Source organism: Palaemon carinicauda, chromosome 34 (genome assembly GCF_036898095.1).
Source record: "Palaemon carinicauda isolate YSFRI2023 chromosome 34, ASM3689809v2, whole genome shotgun sequence".
NCBI classification, from domain to species: domain Eukaryota; kingdom Metazoa; phylum Arthropoda; class Malacostraca; order Decapoda; family Palaemonidae; genus Palaemon; species Palaemon carinicauda.
This window is the reverse complement of record NC_090758.1, coordinates 73,742,965-73,758,151: the sequence shown is the minus strand read 5'-3', so window position 1 is coordinate 73,758,151 and position 15,187 is coordinate 73,742,965. Positions and strand designations below refer to the sequence as shown.

Sequence of the window (15,187 nt, the reverse complement as noted above, 5' to 3'; positions counted from 1 at the left end):
CTCGTACTGTTTTCAAAGTTGAACTAACGTTTTGTTTAGTCTCCGCAGTTGTTGACGTTCAGAACGTTCAACTTGCGCTCTATCGTTACGATAGAGAGAGAGTATTTCACGGTTTCACGTTGCAGTAAGAGTAAACCGATTCTAGCGTTTCGTTCATTCTTTCTTAGCTTAAATGGTTTTAATTCTATAAAGGAACTTTTTATTTGGGAAACCTTTCAGTTTTTTTCCTTTAACAAATAATATGTTTTAACGATATACAGTATATAATTGGGCTCATCTCTCAGGTTCTAAGTCAAGAGAGAGAGAGAGAGACATAGAGACGGAGGGAGAGAGAGGAGGATAAACGTTTCGTTCAAGCGGGTAACGTTGTTCTCGTTTTTTTTTTCTTTTTTTTTTTTTTTTTGCTCTTCTCCCTAGTCGATATAAGGGAAGAAGGTAAAACGTTTCTAGAGTTTTATTCTTGTTCCCAGGCTTTATGCGGTGAGAGATTTTAAACGTAGTTTATTTGATCTAGTGTTTAGTCTCTTTTCCAGCCACTGAATTCTTTATCTTTCATTATGTTTTTCTGTTACATTGTAATACTGTTTTCGCAATTACTACCTTTTAATGAAGGATAGGATTGCGTGTTTCAGGTACAAACCACTTAAAGTTTCGAGTTCAGTGAAATAAGTGCAAACAGAAAATCAAAAGTGATAAAGTGATATGCGCAAAGTGTTACAGTGTTGCGTTCGAGGGTTCGTCTGTTCGTGCCAGTTGTTCACCTAGTCCGATACCTCTTACAAGCTCCCAAGCCCAGGGGAGAAGTAATGTCGAAGGACTTATGGGTTCCTCAGGCCTTGATCGACAAACAGACGTTTCCCTCTGTGGTTTCGGGTGTATCTACACACGTTGCCGACGTGATCACCCCACCCACACAAAGACGAGAGAGCCCATTTATTCCTCGTCTGCGGAAGAGGTTTCTCGCAGAAACCATGGACCAAATCTTGCAGCTTTTAAGTGCAAGTCGGTCCCTTCCGCGCAAGTCCAACGGCCTAGGTGTAGCCACTGGGTCAGTTCGGACTCGCTGCAGTACGACAACTGCACACCTCCTAAGAGAGGCTTGGTGGTACCGCAACAGGCAGTAACTCCGTCTGTTGCCGCACCAGCTGTTTTAGACCCTCAGTCACAACGGACAGTAGCTCCGTTTGTTGCCGTCTTTCATAGACCCTAGTGGTCCATGCTGCAGACTATACAGTCTCAGCTTGCTCCTTCATGCAGGAGTATCATGCTGGAAGGTTGACAATGCAGCCTGTTAACCTACAACCCGCCGAGGTTGTGCGCTCAGCAGATACTGCGGCTGCCTGCTCCCACCCTCCACCTGTGAGAGCTCCACCAGATGCGCAGTCCACCCTGTCAGACGCATGTTCTTGCTGCACCATCTGCTAACATGCGTGAGCTACCGCATCAGCAGTGGGAAGGTTCTGTAGAGCTGCCGGGTTCCAGCACTATGCGGCTTTCTCCGCAGCCCATGCAGCATGCTCTGCATACCTTACAGCATGCTCTGCATACCTTACAGCATGCTCTGCATACCTTACAGCATGCTCTGCATACCTTACAGCATGCTCTGCATTCCTTACAGCATGCTCTGCATACCTTACAGCATGCTCTGCATACCTTACAGCATGCTCTGCATACCATACCGCATGCTCCTCAACCCACCGCAGCCCCTCCCACGCACCAGCACTCTGCTTTTGTTGTTGCCAGCTCCCACACTCCGACTGCGGAGAAGGTTGACGATGCACCCGTGGGCCTACACCTCCCACGGTTGTGCGCCCGGCATGGCTTCCTGCTCTCACACTCTTGTTGTGAGAGCTCCTCCACCCATGCACAGTCAACCCTGCCAGATGTATGATGACTCCCACACACAGAGCACTCCGTTGCCGTGCGGGAGCTACCACAAGCTGCCGTGTTTTGACACGGTGTGTCAGCCTCCGCAACACACTGTGGTTACCGCCACTCGCCAGCAGCAAACTAGTCAGGCAGGAGTTGAGGCTTCCCCACACAACTTTGGTTGTTGCCAACTCACAAACTGTCATGCAGTTACATGACGTTGCCTTCTGGTCTGCTACTTATACACCAGTGCTGTATGTCCTCACGCTCCTGTTGTGGTTGACAGTTCAGTTTTTGACAGTTCACAGACTGTCAAGCAGTTTCATAACGTTGCCTTCTGGTCTGCTGCTTTTGCACCAGTGAAACCCTCACTGAGAGAACTTAGCTTTTCTCGGATATGGTTCCTGTAGATGAGAAAGTGCTGTTCTCCCTCCTTCTGATATTCCCTTGAGGACTCTGTCATTTGGAGAGGAGCCTTAAGCTGCTTAGCCTCCTATGGACTTTTATTTAAGCATAACATGCTTCCAGGGAGGGTAAATGGTTCCGCTTCAGTCGCTAACCCCGTCTGTTGCCACACCTGCTCCCATAGACCTTGAGCTTTGTTGCAAGACATGCAGTCCAAGCTTAGTCCTTGATAGAGGATTTTTTTTACGGAGTCAGTGTGTCACTGGGAAGACGTTCAACAACCAGCAGAGGTGACTTGTTGTGACGCAGTGCGGCAACCTCAGCAACCCGATAAGGAGTTGTCTGTACGACCCAGACAGTCTAGACAGTTTCGGGTTGTCGCTGTACTTCCTCGCTTCCCCATGGTTGACAGTTCACAGACTGTGCAGCAGTACCATGATCTTGTGTCCGGCTCCGTCAGACGACTGGCTTTTAAGAGCTCCCACAAGTCGTCGCTGTCTGGAGAATCTCAGATGGACTATGGATCTGACCAAGGAACTGGGCCTCCTGGTCAATTTAGAGAAGTCCCAGCTCGTCCCATCCCAGACCATTGTCTACCTGGGTATGGAGATTCAGAGTCGAGCTTTTCGGGCTTTTCCGTCGGCCCCAAGGATCAACCAAGCCCTAGAATGCATCCAGAGCATGCTGAGAAGGAACCGATGCTCAGTCAGGCAGTGGATGAGTCTAACAGGGACACTTTCATCGCTGGCCCTGTTCATCGAGTTAGGGAGACTCCACCTCCGCCCCCTTCAGTATCATCTAGCTGCTCACTGGATAAAGGACATGACGCTAGAGACGGTCTCAGTTCCTGTTTCCGAAGAGATGAGGTCTACTCTAACGTGGTGGAAGAACAGCTTTCTTCTCAAGGAAGGTCTACCTTTGGCTGTTCAGAACCCCGACCGCCGTCTCTTCTCGGACGCATCAGACACGGGCTGGGGTGCGACATTGGACGGACAGGAATGCTCGGGAACATGGAATCAGGAGCAAAGGACACTTCACATCAATTGCAAGGAGTTGTTGGCGGTTCATCTGGCCTTGATAAACTTCAAGTCCCTCCAGCTAAACAAGGTGGTGGAGGTGAACTCCGACAACACCACAGCCTTGGCTTACATCTCCAAGCAGGGAGGGACTCATTCGAGGAAGTTGTTCGAGATCGCAAGGGACCTCCTCATCTGGTCAAAAGATCGAAAGCTCACGCTGGTAACGAGGTTCATTCAGGGCGATATGAATGTCATGGCAGATCGCCTCAGCCGGAAGGGTCAGGTCATCCCCACAGAGTGGACCCTTCACAAGAATGTTTGCAGCAGACTTTGGGCCCTGTGGGGTCAGCCAACCATAGATCTGTTCGCTACCTCGATGACCTAGAGGCTCCCATTGTATTGTTCTCCGATTCCAGACCCAGCAGCAGTTCACGTGGATGCTTTTCTGCTGGATTGGTCCCATCTCGACCTGTATGCATTCCCGCCGTTCAAGATTGTCAACAGGGTACTTCAGAAGTTCTCCTCTCACAAAGGGACACGGCTGACGTTGGTTGCTCCCCTCTGGCCCGCGAGAGAATGGTTCACAGAGGTACTGCAATGGCTGGTCGACATTCCCAGGACTCTTCCTCTAAGAGTGGACCTTCTACGTCAACCTCACGTAAAGAAGGTACACCCAAACCTCCACGCTCTTCGTCTGACTGCCTTCAGACTATCGAAAGACTCTCAAGAGCTAGAGGCTTTTCGAAGGAGGCAGCCAGAGCGATTGCCAGAGCAAGGAGGACATCCACTCTCAGAGTCTATCAGTCTAAATGGGAAGTCTTCCGAAGCTGGTGCAAGGCCAATGCAGTTTCCTCAACCAGTACCACTGTAACCCAGATTGCTGACTTCCTGTTACATCTAAGGAACGTAAGATCCCTTTCAGCTCCTACGATCAAGGGTTACAGAAGTATGTTGGCAGCGGTTTTCCGCCACAGAGGCTTGGATCTTTCCACCAACAAAGATCTACAGGACTTCCTTAGGTCTTTTGAGACCTCAAAGGAACGTCGGTTGTCCACTCCAGGCTGGAATCTAGACGTGGTCCTAAGGTTCCTTATGTCATCAAGATTTGAACCTCTCCAATCAGCCTCTTTTAAGGACCTCACATTAAAAACTCTTTTCCTCGTGTGCTTGGCAACAGCTAAAAGAGTAAGTGAGATCCACGCCTTCAGCAGGAACATAGTTTTCACATCTGAAACGGCTACATGTTCCTTGCAGCTCGGTTTTTTGCTAAAAACGAGCTTCCTTCACGTCCTTGGCCTAAGTCGTTCGAGATCCCAAGCCTGTCCAACTTGGTGGGGAACGAACTGGAGAGAGTACTTTGCCCAGTTAGAGCTCTTAGGTACTATCTAAAAAGGTCAAAACCTTTACGAGGACAATCAGAAGCCTTATGGTGTGCTATCAAGAAGCCTTCTCTTCCAATGTCTAAGAACTCAGTTTCTTACTACATCAGGCTTCTGATTAGGGAAGCACATTCTCATCTGAAGGAAGAAGACCTTGCTTTGCTGAAGGTAAGGACACATGAAGTGAGAGCTGTGGCTACTTCAGTGGCCTTCAAACAGAACCGTTCTCTGCAGAGTGTTATGGATGCAACCTATTGGAGAAGCAAGTCAGTGTTCGCATCATTCTATCTCAAAGATGTCCAGTCTCTTTACGAGAACTGCTACACCCTGGGACCATTCGTAGCAGCGAGTGCAGTAGTAGGTGAGGGCTCAGCCACTACATTCCCATAATCCCATAACCTTTTTAACCTTTCTCTTGAATACTTTTTATGGGTTGTACGGTCGGCTAAGAAGCCTTCCGCATCCTTGTTGATTTGGCGGGTGGTTAATTCTTTCTTGAGAAGCGCCGAGGTTAGAGGTTGTGATGAGGTCCTTTAGTATGGGTTGCAGCCCTTTATACTTCAGCACCTAAGAGTCGTTCAGCATCCTAAGAGGACCGCTACGCTCAGTAAGGAAGACGTACTTAATAAAGGCAGAGTAATGGTTCAAGTCGTCTTCCTTACCAGGTACTTATTTATTTTATGTTATTTTTGAATAACTAATAAAATGAAATACGGGATACTTAGCTTCTTTGTTAACATGTATGCTGGTCTCCACCCACCACCCTGGGTGTGAATCAGCTACATGATCATCGGGTAAGATTAATATTGAAAAATGTTATTTTCATTAGTAAAATAAATTTTTGAATATACTTACCCGATGATCATGAATTTAAGGACCCGCCCTTCCTCCCCATAGAGAACCAGTGGACCGAGGAGAAAATTGAGTTCTTGTTGACAAGAAGTACTTGAGTACCTGCTCACAGATGGCGCTGTTGTGTACAACCCCACCTGTATAGCGATCGCTGGCATATCCCGACCGTAGATTTCTGTCGGGCAACAGAGTTGACAGCTACATGATCATCGGGTAAGTATATTCAAAAATTTATTTTACTAATGAAAATAACATATTATTATTATTATTATTATTATTATTATTATTATTATTTTTATTATTATTATTATTAAATGCTAATCTACAACCCTAGTTGGAAAAGCAGGATGCTATAAGCCCAGGGGCCCCAACAGGGAAAATAGCCCAGTGAGGAAAGGAAATAAGGAAAAATAAAATATTTTAAGAATAGTAACAATATTAAAATAAATATTCCTATTTAAACTATAAAAACTTTAACAAAACAAAAGCAAGAGAAACTAGATAGAAAAGTGTGCCCGAGTGTACCCTCAAGCAGGATTACTTTCTGTTAGGCCTGGCAGGAACAAGAAGGAATTGTCTGATCCATATCTTTCTCAGTGAGATGATCGGGAGAGCGTATACAGTACTTCAAATAGCAGGGGGAGATTAGTTGCAGAAGAGAGAGAGCTATTAAAGTAAGCCTTTAGGAAAAACCAAGTACATAAGGCGTGATGGTTTGTTTAGAAATTACATTTGTTCCAACACAGAATACTTACCTCGAACTACTTTCTTAGGAGAGCCTGGGGATCTCTTAATCACCGACCAAGAATTTTGCGTAGTTGCCCCTCTCTCCGCTGCCTCTCAAGGGCGTTCCAGGGCGAAGGGATACACGCCCAGGAGCGACCCAGGTCACGTGGGTGACCACGCTTTCCAACCATTAAGGTTCTGGTCGCGGCGTAGTTAACATCTCGCCGCTCTCTCTCGGTTTCCCGACCGTTAACCTTGTGTTCCCACGTGATTACTTTGTGTTCTCAACCCTTGTCCCACGTGTGCCCGTGTGTTCCTTTATGTTGTGTCTCACGTATTCCCGCTGTGTTCCTCACCTTTCCCTTGTGTCCGTGTGTCGTTTGTGTTCGCTTTTGCCATGGAACCTCAGCGTCGCTGTCCCGGGGCTCAAGCGGGTAAGTCTTGCGGAACATGGCTCTCGGTGACCGGGGTCGACCCGCATTCCATGTGCTCCTCGTGTCGGGGGAAAAGGTGTTCCCCGGAGTCTAAGTGCCCGGAGTGTGAGTCTTGGCCGGAGATCCAATGGGCTCTTTTCGCCAAGAAAAAGAAGAAGGCTTCTAAGAAGTCAAGCCTTTCGTTGCCGGTGACTTCGCCCTCGGTCCTGTCGGAGAGCGGTTCTCCTTCCCCTTCCCCTTCCCCTTCCCTGGGTAGGGAACTAGGTAAGTCCGTTTCGGGGAAGCGGCCCATTGCCGCTCCCCATGAGTCTAATGTGGGGGATTCTGTGTTGAAGGGGTCTATGCAGACAAGTGAGGGGTCTGCTAAAGTGGATGGAGTGTGTGCTTTAGACGAAGGCCTGGTGCCCGCAGGACCCGTCATAAGTGGGGATCCGGGGTGGGGGGGCCCCAATTCAGCACCCATCCCCACGCCTGTTACGTGTTTTTCAGGTGCAACATCTTCCGGGGGTGGCCAGGACATTGGTAAGCAGCCCACGGGTGTTTCGGACCCCGACTCCATCGTTTGGAGGGCCCCAAGGACGACCTTCAGGTCCCCCTTGAGAGTGAAGGAGGACAGCGAAGGATGGTTCGACGGTCGTCCCATAACCCATCCACCCCCGGCACCATCAGCCACGCTTCCGCCGGACTTCATGGAGCCGGTAACCCCGAATTCCAGACCCAGGACCCCCAGGAGGCTCGTGGTAGAGTCGGAAGTTTCAGTCTCCTCGTACTCCGATGAAGACTCCTCCTACGACTCCTATTCGTCGGATGGTTACAGCGATCGAGACTCTAGGAGGAGGAGGAGACGATCTAGGTGGAGGAGATCGAGCTCACGCGACTGTCCGCCCAGGAAGAGGGCGAGGTCCTCGAGGAAGGACTACCGAAGGAGGTCATCGCCGTGGAAAAGGTATGTCACAAGGGTTCGACATCGTTGAGAATCCAGCGGGTCGGTTGCCGGTCCATTGACTGCCTCGGTGGGTACTGGAGCCGCTTCCGTTGCCCTGTACAGTGTCGCTTCGGCTCCACCCGTTCGTCGGGGGCAGCCGTTGGCACACTCGTTACTGCCCTGGCCTAGTAAGTCGGCGGAGCCACCAGTGTGCGGAGAAATCCCGCGGGATCGGCACAGTAACTCGTTACTGCCCCGACCTAGTAAGTCGGCGGAGCCACCCGTGTGCGGAGAAATCCCGCGGGATCGGCGCAGTAACTCGTTACTGCCCCGGCCTAGTAAATCGGCGGAGCCACCCGTGTGCGGAGAAATCCCGCGGGCTAGGCACAGTAACGTGACTCAAGAGTCTTTGGTCACAGCGGTCCCGGCCAAGTTTCGGGTTTCGCCGCTGCCACGACCATCATGCAGTACCATCTGGGTCATCCCGGGAGGGGGTAGACCCATGACGGCTACCTCCGTCCCGACGGCTCTACCCATGACGGAGGCGCCCACTCCATCATCCTACCAGGAGGAACGGGATGCCTCCACGCCCACGGATCCCTCCGCGTTCAATGAACCTGCCGACGCGGGGGTACGAGTAGTGGACGGTTTAATTGACTCGGGCGAGTGTTCGGTGGAGGAGGTCTTGTCCTACCGTAAGGTGCTTGCTCTCATCTGACGGCACCATAAGTTGGACGAACCTCAACCAACGGCTGCGCGATCTTGGCTCTCGGTCTGGGCAGGATGGTGGAGGATCCTGTGCAGAAGAAGCCTTCCTTGACCCTACCTTTAGCCCCCGATGTTGCCATGGGAATGGAACACGTGGACCTGTACGTCTCAGCCCCGGAGAATTCCCTGAGATCACAGGGCTCGGGCAAACTCCTACCGGGTCTCAAAACCCAGAGAAAGTTCTACGTGCCGGACGGTCACCATTCAGGGCCCCGCACAGTAGAAGACGTGGTCGTTACACTAAGTCAAGGCAACTCGGACGAACGTAGCCTTAGCGCGCCGGTGGCCTTCTCTCCAGCAGAGGCCTTCATGATGGAGGTCATCGCACAGGACGTCGTGAACGTCACCTCTTGGCTGGATTGGTGGGCCTGTACGTTGGCGGACTTTCAGATCTCATACGACCTCGCAGTGCCAGACAATCAGGCTCTTCTGAAAGAATTGATCCGTTCGGGGGGTAAAGCCATGAAATTTCTGACACACCAGTCCCTTACCCAGACTGCCAACTGTGTTCTAAGGAGAAGGGACACTATCCTAAGCAGACTTTCCCGCAAGCTCCCCGAACGAGAGGCAAAGTTCCTTAGAAACTCTCCCATCTGGGCCAAGACTATGTTCCCTCTCCAGACGGTAGCAGAGACGATGGAGAGAGTCAGCAGGTTGAAGGTGCCAGCTGAGCCCAGGCACCAGTTGCCAAGGCGGGCCTTTGCGAGGAGACCTCCGGCGGACGGTGCCTACTCGCATCCGCCCCCAGATAGGCAAGGAGCATCCACCTCTTCATGGCACCAGCCTCCGCGGCCCTCCAGGGGGAATGGTGCTCAACCCCAAACCTCCTATAGACCTAAGTTCTCCGGGTCAAGGAGAAGCCGGTCAAACCGCCTTCATAGAAGGAGATAGGGAGAGAGGCCCCCTACACCTTCCCATACCCTTGGTGGGGGGATGCCTCAAACAATTTTGGCAAGCATGGCGGGACAATGGGGCGGACCCGTGGACGGTTACTGTTCTCAGGGAGGGATACAGGATTCCCTTCTTGTCAGAGCCGCCCCCGTTGATCCCCGATCACCGAGGGGTATGGTTAGCTCCCAACGACTCAGAGAAGAAGGCAGCTTTACAGGCAGAGGTGGAAGTTATGCTGGAGAAAAGAGCCCTGCAACCCGTGCACGAGCCGCCGCCGGGATTCTACAGCAGACTCTTCCTGGTGGAGAAAGCTACGGGGGTTGGAGACCAGTAATCGACCTCTCGGCTTTGAACAAATTCATCAAGAAGACGCCCTTCAAGATGGACACACCGAAGTCGGTTCTGGCATCTGTGAGAGAAGGGGACTTCATGATGTCCCTGGATCTCAAGGATGCTTACTTCCAGGTTCCCGTTCACCCCTCCAGCAGGAAGTTTCTCAGGGTAAAGTGGGGTTCCCAGACTCTTCAATTCAGGACCCTCTGCTTCGGTCTGTCGACAGCCCCTCAAGTCTTCACGAGAGTCTTCGCCCTGGTCTCGACCTGGGCACACAAGCAAGGCATCAGACTGATAAGGTACCTCGACGACTGGTTGTTGCTTTCAGCCTCAAAGGTAATCTTGAAAGAACAAGGGAGTCAACTGATCAATTTCTGCAAAGAACTTGGGATAACCATCAATTTCGGAAAATCCCATCTGGTTCCCACCAGCAGGATGACTTACCTGGGAATGGTGTTAGATTCCCAGCTGGTGAGAGCCTTCCCGTCCCAGGAGAGACTAGACAACCTGAACCAGGTGATGCGCCCGTTCCTGGCCGGTGCCCCAAGGAAGGCCAAGGATTGGCAGAGATTAGTAGGTCACCTGGTCTCATTAGAGAAGTTGGTTCCGCAGGGCAGGCTCAAACTCAGACCAGTTCAGTGGATCCTGAAGTACCCCACAGAAGATAATCCCGGTGTCACTTCCCTCCAAAGAAGCTCTCCTCTGGTGGTCCGACAGGTGGAATACGTTGAGAGGGATTCCGTTCGGCTCTCCTCCCCCGGAGATACTGCTCTTCACAGACGCATCGAAGGAAGGGTGGGGAGCACATCTCCTCGAGGTAACAGCAGAGGGGAAATGGTCAGTGGAGGAAAAGGTCCAGCACATCAATCTTCTTGAGCTCATGGCAGTGCAGAGGGCATTGATAAGCTTCGTCCGCCTCGTTCAAGGGAACTCGGTAGCCCTCATGTGCGACAACGCCACGGTAGTAGCGTACATCAAGAAACAAGGAGGGCTAAGATCAAGAGATTTGTGCGATCTCACAGCTCAGATCCTAGAGTGGGCCGAAAGGAACGACATTCTCCTATCGGCCAGATTCATTCCCGGAAAGAGGAACGTCTTGGCAGACGGGCTAAGCAGGAAGGGCAAAATAGTGGGATCAGAGTGGTCCTTTCACCCCCAAGTGGCACAGGAAGTCCTCCGTCGTTGGGGCTCCCCAGTGATAGACTTATTCGCCACAAGACTAAACGCGAAGCTCCATGTGTTCTGCTCCCCGATACCGGATCCGAGAGCAGCCTTCGAAGACGCCTTCCAGCACCCTTGGGACAACCTCGACGTATACGCCTTTCCCCCCTTCGGGATGATCAGACAGGTGCTCAACAGGTTAAGGCAGTCAAAGTCCACAGAGATGACTTTGGAAGCGCCCTGGTGGCCGGAGAGGGAGTGGTTTGTGGATCTGCAAGACCTAGCCATTCTCTCGCCGTGGCCCTTACCAGTAAGAGGAGACCTGCTAAGTCAACCACACTTCCAAAAGGTGCACGAAAACCCTCAGGGGCTGAGGCTTCACGCGTGGAGGTTATCAAGCGGTTGCTAAGGAAGGAAGGGTTCTCGGACAAAACAGCGGATAGGATGTTGGGGTACCTGCGGAGGTCCTCTTGTGTTGTATACCAAGCTAAATGGACAACCTTTGTCAAATGGTGTGCCACTCAGAACCTTCAGCCCTTGGATGTTGCGGTCCACAACATCGCAGACTTCCTGGTACACTTGAGGGATGATCTAGGGGTCTCCATCCCAGCTATCAAAGGGGTTCGAGCAGCGTTAGGACAGGTGTTCCAACTTAAGGGCATCAATCTAGGGACCTCGCGTCACATCTCGATGCTCATCAGGAGTTTTGAGCAAACTTGTGATCCCCGCACCTCAAGGGTTCCCCAGTGGGATGTAGCCAAAGTCCTCAAGGTCCTTTCGCGTCCTCCCTACGAACCTTTAAAGGATGTTTTAGACAAAGATCTCACCCTCAAAGCCATCTTTCTACTAGCCCTGGCCTCAGCGAAACGAGTGAGCGAGCTCCACGGCCTGTCTTTCGAGGTATCCCACTCGAAAGGGTGGAAGGACATGACTTTTAACTTGCCAGAGTTCGTAGCAAAGACCCAAAACCCTGCAATTGCGGACCCGAGGTTCTAAGAGTTCTCTATTCCAGCTATTCCGCGCTCGGGCAACCCTAGTGACCTCCTCTTGTGCCCCGTAAGGACCATAAGGAAGTACCTTAGTAGAACGGCCAAACTCAGACCAGTGGTAAAGAGTTTGTTTGTGTCCACAGGATCGGTCAAGAAGGCAGTTTCCAAAAACACCATATCCTTCTGGCTGAGACAGGTCATAAGGAGGGCCTATGAGAATGAGGGCTCCACGGTGCCTGGTACCCCAAGAGGTCTTAGCACGTCCTTAGCGTTTGGCACTAACATGGCGGTAAGCCAAATCTTACGGGCGGGCACTTGGGCTAGGCAGTCCACCTTTACAGCCCACTACCTCAAGGACTATACGAGGAAGTCCTTGGATACCTTCTCCATCGGGCCAGTCATTGCAGCCATGCAACAAGTTTAGTAGTTTGGGCCCCGAGTTAGCCGTGGAAAGTAATCGTAAGCGACACAAGTTCCTCCTTACTTCCTTGCTAACCTCTATCCTTTTCCCGAGACACCACCCACCCTTTTTTTTCCCCATCCCTACATGAGAGATGGGACGTTAGAACACATCAAATATGGATTTTGAATAAAAGGTGAGTTGTACATACGGTAGACTCTTGCGTGCTTTCCCCTACTCTCCTGCCTCTCCCTGGGAGTCCCGGAACTAGCCCCCTATCTACTGTAGTTCAAGGTCCCCAGCGAGTCTCGAACATTTCAATCTGTAAGCTACTCCCTCCTCCTAAAGTATAAGTCTCCTAAGAAAGTAGTTTGAGGTAAGTATTGTGTGTTGGAACAAATCACAAATTTTAAGTAATTTGTATTTTTCCTAACATACTTACCTCGAACTACTTTCGGGTAAGGCCCTCCCATCCTGCCCCGAGTATCTTCTGGAGTTCGAGGAGGACTTAAAACATAAGCTTAATGGTTGGAAAGCGTGGTCACCCACGTGACCTGGGTCGCTCCTGGGCGTGTATCCCTTCGCCCTGGAACGGCCTTGAGAGGCAGCGGAGAGAGGGGCAACTACGCAAAATTCTTGGTCGGTGATTAAGAGATCCCCAGGCTCTCCTAAGAAAGTAGTTCGAGGTAAGTACTGTTAGGAAAAATACAAATTACTTAAAATTTGTGATATCACTCCATTCTTCAATTTTCTGTAAAATTTAAAACTCTTTGTAATGTATTTTTCTTTCCAGAATGAGTCGTCAGAGGAATTTCTTGGAGGCTATAGTTGTGAGTATGAGACTATTTGTTTGTATTATTTTTACATTAAGCTTTAATGTTACATCTTAAGTTATTGATACGCGCACACACATACACACACGTGCGCACGCACACACACACACACCTCTCTCTTCGAGACCCTGCCGCCTTGATGGTGCAAATTCGTTTTGACTGTCTGTTGTTTGTATTATTTTTACATGTAGTTTTGATGTTGATATTGTTATTTATATTTGGATATAGAAAAGGGTAAATGTTAGATTATATTTTGAATTTTCCTGAAGTTTACTGGTAATACAGTACTGATGGTCTTCATTCATATTGGGACATGAAGTGTGTTATTTTTTTCTTTTTACATTACGCTTAAACTGATGACCTTTATGCAGGATTATGAAACATGAATTACTGTATTCTTTTTCATTTATTATTATTATTATTATTATTATTATTATTATTATTATTATTATTATTATTATCATTATTATTATTATTATCATTATTATTATCATCATTATCATTATTATCATTATCATTATCATTATTATTATTATTATTATTATTATTATTATTATTACTACTAGCCAATCTATAACCCTAGTTAAAAAAGCACGATGCTTCAATCGTAAGGGCTCCAACAGGGAAAATAGCCCAGTGAGGAAATGAAATAAGAAAACAGAATAAGTATACTGTATAATAAAATGTTGTAATCATAAAAAAATACTGTAGAATGCTCTTAATGTTTTATTTAATGCTAGTTGCCAGAGAAAATATTAGATACAAGTATGCCCTCTGTTTTATAGACAGGAATATCATGTTATTTTTAGTTGTTTGCAGACATTAAAACTTAGAAATTATGCTACTTGCTTAATTAGTTCTTCCCAAATATTCATAATCTATATGCTTTACTCACTCTATTTTAAGGGCTGTTTTTCTGGTCCCGTACAGCAGGGGAACCCTACTCTCTATAGGACCTCCAGAGTCATTTTATCATGTATGTTCGAAAGCATTCAACATTTCACAACGCATATTGCTCGTTTATTGTTAAATCGTCACTATCGAATCACTCACTGAACGAGAAAGTCGTCAGTTTCCTCATACATACATACATATACCAAGGCACTTCCCCCAATTTTGGAGGGTAGCCGACATCAACAAATGAAACAAAAGAAAAAAAGGGGACCTCTACTCTCTACGTTCCTCCCAGCCTAACAAGGGACTCAACCGAGTTCAGCTGGTACTGCTAGGGTGCCACAGCCCACCCTCCCACATTATCCACCACTGATGAAGCTTCATAATGCTGAATCCCCTACTGCTGCTACCTCCGCGGTCATCTAAGATATCGGAGGCAGCAGCAGGAAACAAGAACACAAGGGAAACTGGAAACCAGAGTTTGTGTGGATTTTAACACTATCCTATCCATGGGTTTACACCTTCCTGCTGCTATAGGTCAAAGATTAGCATTTGTATTAACTATACTCAGTTTCCTTCTTGTTTCCTATTTGTGAATACATATCAAATAACTCGGAGGCAATTATAGATGCTTGAGAATTTATTTGGTTTACCTCACAATACATTGTCACTGCTTGTCTTTCGTTATAAACCCTGAGAGATCTTTTTCTATCATCACAAAGAAACTTTCTATTCAGGATCTACCTGGAGAAGATGTATTCTCCTTCCTTCTCTTTGTTGACATTTGGAAGAGGCGTGTTCTGGCCTCTTTGTCGATGTCTCACAGGATTGTAGATGCAGGAGAGGGGGTTCCCAGCCCCCTCGTCCCGTCCCTTTTAGTCGCATCTTACGACACGCAGGGATAACGTTGGCTGCTTCCTCCGGTGCCTTAGATGACCGCGGAGGTAGCAGCAGTAGGGGATTCAGCATTATGAAGCTTCATCTGTGGTGGATAACGGGGGAGGGTGGGCTGTGGCACCCTAGCAGTACCAGCTGAACTCGGTTGAGTCCCTTGTCAGGCTGGGAGGAACGTAGAGAGTTGAGGTCCCCTTTTTGTTCTTGTTTCATTTGTTGATGTCGGCTACCCCCCAAAAATTGGGGGAAGTGCCTTGGTATATGTATGTATGTATGTGTGTTCTGGTCTCTTTAAGGACTTAGTCGTCACCAAAAAAGATGATAATGCTTGGTTCGTTCTTGGAAAGGATTGTTGATGCCTTTTATTTAACTTGCAGATCTGTATTTAGGAGTAATCTTAATAAAGTAAGTTCTT

General features: G+C 48.9%; 1 protein-coding gene across 1 annotated transcript in view; it reads left to right on the top strand.

Annotated features, from left to right (window-relative positions):
• Positions 1-15,187, top strand: part of LOC137626450 (microtubule-associated protein futsch-like) — a 116,604-nt gene that overhangs the window by 16,742 nt on the left and 84,675 nt on the right. Inside the window, exon 2 of the mRNA XM_068357449.1 lies at positions 12,945-12,981. Within this exon, the coding sequence (XP_068213550.1) occupies positions 12,946-12,981 (36 nt within the window). The 5' untranslated portion in view covers position 12,945. The remainder of the gene's footprint in view (positions 1-12,944; positions 12,982-15,187) is intronic.